Source organism: Myotis lucifugus, unplaced genomic scaffold, assembly GCF_000147115.1.
Source record: "Myotis lucifugus unplaced genomic scaffold, Myoluc2.0 scaffold_255, whole genome shotgun sequence".
Lineage (NCBI taxonomy): Eukaryota > Metazoa > Chordata > Mammalia > Chiroptera > Vespertilionidae > Myotis > Myotis lucifugus.
Window position 1 is genome coordinate 1,904,799 of NW_005871303.1, and position 8,727 is coordinate 1,913,525.

At 37.8% G+C, this 8,727-nt stretch overlaps 1 protein-coding gene across 12 annotated transcripts in view; it reads left to right on the forward strand.

Annotated features, from left to right (window-relative positions):
• Window positions 1–8,727, forward strand: part of TIAL1 (TIA1 cytotoxic granule associated RNA binding protein like 1) — a 21,468-nt gene that overhangs the window by 1,112 nt on the left and 11,629 nt on the right. For 5 of the 12 annotated variants that reach the window (XM_023762627.1, XM_006099000.3, XM_023762628.1 and 2 more), the window contains exon 2: window positions 6,118–6,214. Coding sequence is in view for 9 of the 12 variants with exons in the window: in XM_006099000.3 (XP_006099062.1) it covers window positions 6,203–6,214 (12 nt within the window). In the remaining 3 variants the exon portion in view is untranslated. Of the gene's footprint in view, window positions 1–1,682; window positions 1,755–2,256; window positions 2,319–6,117; window positions 6,215–8,727 lie in introns of those variants that run through there. The other 7 variants (XM_006098999.3, XM_023762623.1, XM_023762621.1 and 4 more) reach the window with 5 other exon arrangements.

Genomic DNA, 8,727 nt, shown 5'->3' on the forward strand with positions numbered 1-8,727 from the left:
CACGTGCCCCCGCCCACGCTGTCGGAAACGCTCGCCCGGCGCCCGCTACTTTGGGGCGCGCAGGGATGCCTCCCGCCGCGGGAGCATCTTGGGCTTCTGGGATAACGAAGTCTCCTTCGAGCGCTCCCTGCGCTGCCCTGACAGCCCCTGGTCCAGCTGCTTTTGTCCTCTCGGTGTTGCCTCTTCTCCATCTGTCCGGACCCTCGGGGTTGGATAAAACGATGCTCTGTACCCACCGCTCATTGTGTGTCGTCGGCACGCGCTTTCTGCCCGCTCGCTCTTGCTCGTTACCTGGAGCCCAGTCTAATGAATGAGTTTCTTCTTCCCACCGCTGGCCGGAGTGTCTTTCCTACCGAAGAGTGATGACTCAGCACTTGCATTCCTTTCTGGATAGTGTGGGCACTCCTTTCTTTTCCCTGCATTAAAAATAAAAGTCTGGGTAACTTCTAGTTCCATGTTTTATGTTGGGCACCTTGGGTTTTCCTCGCCTCTCGAAGCTCAGCGCCCACCTGGAGTCCAAGGAGCCCAATCGCTGCTTTGTTTTTCCTCTTGCCTCCGCCTGGCGTTGCTAGGGTCATAGTTCACCTGGCTCTGCGATGTCATGGGCACGTTACTTTTTGGGGAGCAGATGCAGGGGGACAGGTCCTCAGGAAGTCCGACTAGCTTCTCATCTCTGGGGTCTTACCAAAGAAAAGCTGGCTCAGTAAAGCAGAGAGATGCCTGGACCGTATCGGTGCAGGCTTGGCGTTTCGTTGTGTTTTTTTGGGGGGGGGGGGGGGGACTTGCACTTTTTCATGCCTATTGCTCTGCCTCACTAAAGTAGTTGCCATCCTGTTTTGAGAATTTGAGGCCAACTTAAGCACCAAATGCTTGAATGAAAAGCCTGCTTAGTGAAACTTTTATGTTTGTTTTGTTCCGTCTTCCATTTTGGCCTTCTTTTCCCAGAAAGGGAATGGGACAAACTTGAAATTTGTTCCTTAACATCTGTTGAAGCCAAGGCTTGATATTTAGTTAGTGTGTGTTTTGATGGAAGTATCTGGGAAAGTTGGATTTGGAGCCCAGCTAGCATGTATTTAACAAAAATACAACATTGTATTGCTCTGGCTGGTGAAAGGCCTCCAGTTCCATTTTTGCAGTCTCCATCCCTGGTTAGGGTGTGCAGCAGACCTGTTTCTCTCTCACGTGAATGTTTTTCCCTCTCCCTTTCTCTCTCTCTAAAATAAATAAAAACTTTTTTAAAAAAGGTTACATTGTATCTAAAAATCTGAAATGTCATGATTGCATCATAATAGCTGCTGTATAATTGGTAAATTCTCATGGCATATTTCTCATTATTTAACTGTTCCTTATGAAGAGAAATTCTTGTTTTTTGCCGTGCTAAAAATATGCTATTTCAATACTTTTAATTCATATATCTCTGCATCTGTCTTGTCTTCATCTCCATCATACTTAGACTTTCCTCAGTTGACTAATAATAATAAGCTAACTTTTTTGTCTCTTATTTCCAACCTGTCCCTTCTTCTTTCTCCCAAACACACTGACTTTATCTGTGTTTACAGTTGTCTAAAATGTGACATGTATACACATCGGTAAGGAAACGTCTTGAGCGTTGATGTACATGCTTACTATTCTGTCTTCCTTTTTCTTCCTCCCACTATTCTCATGGGAAGGGTTTTTTTTTTTTAGACAAGGACTGCTACATCTTCCTAGGTCTTACCCCTGCAGCACTTAGTTCACTGCCTGGAAAATAAGAGGTATTCAATATTTTACATTGATTATACTCTTGTCATTAAATTAGTATTAAGTCCTTTTTTTTTTAAAAAAAAAAGTCCGATTGATTTAAAATTATAGGCAGACTTGATTGTCATATGCACATGATGCTGTCTGTTGATTTTATATATATTTTAAAACCTTCAAATGTAAAATTTTGAAGTAAAAGCAGATGTTTCACAATTGGGATTTTTTGGGGGATCAGATTTTAATTAAAAAAAACAATGCATAGTAGTTTTAAGTGTTTATTTTACATATTACTCCTGAAAGGGTTCTTTAGATACAACTACTGTAATAAAAAACTTTTGAATGTGACTGTAGAGATTGATATCTAGTAGGGTTTTATTTTGTTTATTTATGGAGCTCCTTTTATTTAACATTGTGATCTACGGATTAGGTTTTCAAGTGGCCAGTATGTTTTAAAAGATAATGTACTCTGTTTCTTTAAAATGCCTGTGTGTTACTAGTGAGGTTTTTTTCCTGCAGACACACACAAGCTAAGACATATGGTTCTATCATCAGAAAACAATATGGTGTTTATAGCCTAGGTAGGTCTTTAAATATTCATTACCTACAGTATTACTAATTTATTCGATGGTATTTAAAGTGGTATAGAATTGCTTTGATGTTGAGCCTAAAGTTTTTCAAATAGTTGCTTTAAAGGTCTGTTTTCTGCTGTTCTCCATTCTCATTTGACATTTATTTTGGGGTAATATGTATTGGGTAACTTGTGATTTAAAAAAGCAAACAAATGAGATCATGCTACGTAAAACTGATGTTGGAACTGGACTGCCTGAGAGCTTACCTTGTAGGACCCACATTTCAGACGTGTTGTGGGTAGCTCTAAATGCAGTGATTTGAGCCATGGTATATCTGAATCTGCAATCAACATTCAATTATAATGGTGTTCTATGATAGTTTACTTTCTTCATCCATCTGATGCACCAAAATGAGTAGAAATTGTGGATCTGGGATTATACCTTGTTATGCAATGTCATCCCTTACAACTGTCCTTCCTGATACTCAGTCAAACGGAGGAAATAAACCAATGATTTAGAGTATAATCTGAATAAGGGCAATAGCAGAAGAAAATACTATTAAGTTCCACTATAATATTGACTAGCTACACCATGGATTTGCCTGTATTAATGGCTGTAATTAAGCCTTTCAACTTAATCATATTGTCTGCTTATTTAAAATGTATTATCAGTGTCTCTTATGTAGTTGATCAATTCACCTGTACCTTTCCTGCACCTTGCCTCCTACCTTAAATGAAATATTGACAGATTGATAATTCATTAGATGCCCACTGAAGGGTATTGTTGCAAAATCTCCTCTTGTATAGGAACTTCTCAAGAACAAAAGTAAAAATATTATTTTATTAGAGAAATTTGGTTATGTTTTGTAAAAATGTTGGTAATTTCAGCCCTGGTAGGCCTACCCTTTTCAGAGTAAGAAAACATCCAATGGTGAAATGTGTGATTTGTCTTTTCTCTGAAAGGCATGATGTTCTTAACTTAAAATCCTGCCCAGTGGGACATAGGAAATAGTTTAGCAATGTGAACTTTTGCCTACTGTGCAACCGCGAAGTTTCTAGTCTTAAATTGAATTTTAACCCTGATGTTAGGGATAAAGGCATCATTTTCCACTTTTAATGCTTTAGTTCCTACAGTTCCTGTTCTTAGAAGATAAAATAGACCTAAGGTATGCCTTTCTTTTTTCTTGAGTTAAAAATCGTTTACTCTGAGTTCACCTCCCAATACAAAATTTGAGTCATTTGTCTTTTTCTGTTATTTTATATATGATCTTTGAGTTGAAATTTTATATTTAAACACTTGGAACTTTAAAATAAATGGACTGCTTCATAACCAGAGCAGAAAGAAGTTTGCTGCTTTACTACAGAACTTTTAGTGGAGATATTTGAAAAATAGCAAACATTTTAAAACTAGGTTTTTCTATAAGTATTTAATGTCATTCTAAACGTTGGTTAACATTTTTGCTCTTTGGCATCAGTGCTTGAGATGTAAGTTAATATATCTAAATGTGCCTCTAGAAATTCTTCAAAATTGTAATGTATTGGAATAGATTGGCTTGAAATAAAAATCCTATGAAACAGTAACAGCTTTGATTGTGACTGTTATATATGGAAGGTAATTAATGCCTGTGCAACAAATCAAGGTTTTAAGCAGTAATACAGATTTAAAACTATTTAAAATTTGTTATACCACAGTGATCGTTTTGTTTTAACTTTGTTACTTGTTAGCTTCAATATGTGAAAATTAGTTTTATCCACGCCAATTCTCTTAAAAATGAGCTAACTAGCACTTTAGGTTAGATGAACATAGCACTTAGGAGACCAGGGTTACTTGTTCACTTTCTTTATAGAGAGGTCTACCTTGTACAAAAAATAAATTATCCCATCCATGATTGCTCACAAACCCCCTATGAGTTGAAAAGGGACAGGTAGTTGTCTTGCTAACTCGTAAGTCTATAACAAGGGTCCTCAAACTACGGCCCGCGGGCCACATGCAAATACAAATATTGTATTTGTTCCCGTTTTGTTTTTTTACTTCAAAACTATAATCCGGCCCTCCAACAGTCTGAGGGACAGTGAACTGGCCCCTGTTTAAAAAGTTTGAGGACCCCTGGTCTATAACCTTTCACTACTGCTGGAAGAGGTGTGTCACTGTATGCCCTAGCAATGGGTCTGTTCTACTTTAATTGTAAGGAAAAGATGGTATGGGTGGACCTAAACACGTTTGTCACTGGGTTAGTCCTCTACTAATTAACATTGGGCTTGTGTTTCCGTTTTAGAGCATATAAATTAAAGGTATTAGTACCCATTGCAATGAAATTCTTAGTTGAACTGGAAAGTGGCTATTCATTCCTAATCAGATAATTTTCTTTATTACACGTAACTTTACCTTTCTCTGTTTTCTCCTTTCACAAAGTGTTCCGTCTTAAAGCAGTTACGTATTTAATATGTTAATAGATGCAAAGCTTATTTTGGTCTCGGTACTAAGTTTCCATATGTTTCATATTAGGAAAATAAAAAACGTATGTCCATTTACTTTCCAGAAGAAACTGTTAATTTTTACAAATATTGTTTGCTTGGTGAGGTTCATAACAGGCAAATTATAGGAATTACACTGAGTACCAGAAAGACTTAAAAACTTGACAATTAAGTAAGCTAAATTACAATAAATCCATGGTACAAGAAAAACCAAGGTGGTCATCTCTGGGTGATGGTGTTCTTTTTTCCTTTTAAAAATTCATCTGTGTTTTAAACTTCTTTTTAGATAATGTTTTTTAAAATATATTTTTATTGATTTCAGAGAGGAAGGAAGAGGGAGAGGGAGATAGAAACATCTACGATGAGAGAGAATCACTGATCGGCTGCCTCCTGCACAACCCCACTGGGGATCGAGCCCATAACCCAGGCATATGCCTGACCGGAATCGAACTGTGACCTCCTGGTTCATAGGTCGACACTCAGCCACTGAGCTATGCTGGCCAGGCTGTGTTTTAAACTTCTTATACAAAATATATATACTCAATTTATAAAACAAACAAACAAAAACCAATCCCAACTCTTTAGGCATAGTCAGAAGTATAGCTGTATTTGTCTTAAATTTTCTCGGAGTTTCTAAAGAAGTCTTTATATTTGCTTTATCTAGATAAATGCGTATTTTGTTGATTATGATGTGTTTTAGGCTAGGAAATTTTATTATTTTACTCTGCTCTTCTAAAACAAACGAGACATAATATCAATAACAATTTTATTTAGCAAGACAAAACAAACCCCTCTGATTTCTGTGTGTTTTGCTATAACTTTAACTCTCTTTTTTGTTCATGTAATTGCTTTGGTTGGAGGTCTAAGATAAACTCATGTTATATTCCTTTACATCTAATATAAAAGGATATCCCTTTACGATCAGGTGTTTTGATAAGTCAATAATTGTGAGTGTGTGTGTGTGTTATGCATTATTTTAAATTGTGCTTCACATTAAAAAATTGTAGTTATCTTGAGACTGCTTTAAGTTTTCATTATTTTTATTCTAATGAGATGAGAAAACTGCTTTTGGTATACATGGTTATGTTAATTTGTTCTTTATAAAAGTCTTTTCAAGTGGTTCATTAGTGGCCTAAGAACATTTGTTGCTTTCCTAAATAAGGATTAATTTTACTTTCATAGAATCAGTCTTAATTGGAATATCTGTATGAAGACAGGAAGTTAAAATGAACTAAAAGGTGATGAGTTAAATAATAACACATTAGAGCCAGAGCTGAAAGAAAATTACTGATTTTTTCTCTTTTTATTTTTTCTCTCTTTTTTTTTGTGTCCAGATATGTAGGTAACCTCTCCAGAGATGTGACGGAAGTTCTTATACTTCAGTTATTTAGTCAGATTGGACCCTGTAAAAGCTGTAAAATGATAACAGAGGTAAGATCTTCCCAGTTGCATGTGCTGACAGCATGATGTTTAACATTTTGAGATACAGTACATGAGTTGACTAATATCATTTAAAAATAACATTCTAAGTAAACCTCAAGTTATTCTGATGGAGAGATTCATGTTTGTTGTATTGACGTATTACTTTGATCTGGCTGACAAACTAGGTTTGGAATGGAGTTTTATTTGCAAGGACAAAGTTCCTGTGCTGTTACCTTCAAGTGTTCTTGCTTGTAAAGAATTATTACAACTTATCTCAGAGTGTTGAAAAACTAGATGACAGTCCATACAATTCAACAAGAGTGTTACTGATTTAGGTAGTATACGTTTAAAGTTTAGGAATTGGTGTATATTGGGTTATTTGCATAGTGCGACACTATGCACCTTGTGTGTTTTTAGTAAATACTAATGACTGAGTAGCCTATTGTAGATAGGAATTTAAATTGTTAGCGTAATAATTTTGTTTCAACACTGTTTTAAAAATTATTTACTGTGTAACGGGTATTATGGTAAGTCCTAGGGATATAGTGGTGAATAAAATAGTGTGGAGCCCCATACAGTTTAGAGTCTAATGAGGGAGACAGAGGAGTTAACAGATACTAATGATATAGGTTAATAAGTTCTGTGGGAGAACATATGAGTTCCAGTACAGCCTTAGGTTTGGAGAGGCTTCTTAGAAGAGTCAGTGTCTAGGCTGAAACTGAAAAAGATAATAATGGAAACTGGCTAAAAAGGAATTTGAGGAAGAAGGGATTCCAGGTAGAGAGAGGAATGTTGATCTGGTCTGGTAGACAGCGTAAATGCTTGAAAGGAAAAGATAGAAATTGTAGCATGCTTGGAGTTTCCAGTGGGGTTGGTTAGTCATAGAGATGCCAAGAGATGAGAAGGAGTGTTCAGTAGGACCAGAGCTGTACTAAGGAGTTTGTGTTATATCCCGAAACAGAGGGGAAGTGTTAAAAATCTGTAAAGCAAATTAGTCTTTTGATCTTTTTTTTCTAACTAATGATAATCATCAGTCTGTTCTGGTATATTATGTTTCCTCTTCTTCCTATTTCTGATTATTTATTCATTCATTTTTTCACAAATTTACTTTGTGCTAAGCAATAGTCAAAGCTGGAACTATGAAGAGAATAAAGCAGTTCTGTGATGATGATTGGAGGGAGGTGCTATATGGGCTAGGTGGTGAGGGAAGGTGTCATCTCCGAGCTGAGACAGGAATAACAAGATGGCGCCATCTACGTGAAGAGCTAGAAGCAGAGGGCACAGCAGATACAAAGCCTGAGTTGGTAATGAGCTTGGTGTGTTGGTTCAATTAAAGACCCAGGATAGCTGAGCCTGGTGAGTGGGGAAATGGTGGGAAGTGAGTCTAAAGAGATAGGCAGGCAGGGTTTGGCATCACTTAGGGCAGTACAGGCCATGACAGAGTGGATTTTACTCCTGTTGCAGTGGGGTTTTAAGTAGGGTAATGTATTCTGACTTGTATTTTTAAGATACTATATTTGGAGAATGACTGTTGTGTGGAGAATGGATTGTAGGGGCAAGAGTGGAAGGAGGGAAACCAGCTGACTTTATTTCACTAGTCTAGTTTAAGTGGTGATGTGGACTTGTTCTCTAGAGTGGTAGCCATAGAGATAGAGGTATATAAACTTGGTGTATATTTTGGAGATAGAATAACAGTAGTACTCGATTGGCTGTGGGACGTAATGAGAAAGAAGACTTCAAGAATGACCCAAAGATTCTTTTTAAAAAAATATATTTTTATTGATTTCAGAGAGGAAGGGAGAGGGGGAGAGAGACAGAAACATCAATGATGAGAGAGGATTATCAATTGGCTGCCTCCTGCATGGCTCCTACTGGGGTTCAAGCCCACAACCTGGGCATGTGCCCTTGACCGGAATCAAACCTGTGACCTTTCAGTCCATAGGCCGACGCTTCATCCACTGAGCCAAACCGACCAGGGTGACCCTAAGATTCTTGTTTGTGCAATTAAATGGATGGTAATGCTATTTACTTGCTAAAGTGGGCATGACTAGAGGAGGCACAGGATGGATGAGGGGAGTGGTGGGAAACAGGAGCTCTGTTTTGGCAATGCTAATTTAAGATGTGTGCTAGACAGTTAAATGGACGCGGTATGTAGGCAGTTGGATAAACTAGTTGGGTACTTGAGAGAGACCAGTGCTGATGATACCAGCTTGCAGTAGTATGTATTTAAAGCCATGGTTCTAGGTGACATCTAGTTCCTAGATCCAGAGAGAGAGTGCTGTAGAGAAGAGTAGAGGGACCCTGGAGCATCTCAACACTTAGACATTTAGTCTGAGTTAAGGAGGAAGAACTACCTTTTGAAAGAACTACCCCCCCCCCCCCCCCCCCCCCGCTCCAGGGGGGAAAAAAAAAAAACAAGAGAGGATAGGGGAAAGTGAAGGAGAGATTTTAAGGCGTGGTGTGGGGGTGTCCCTCGGTTTTAAGATCTCCTCCCAAATCACAGAGAAGGATAAAAAAGGGAT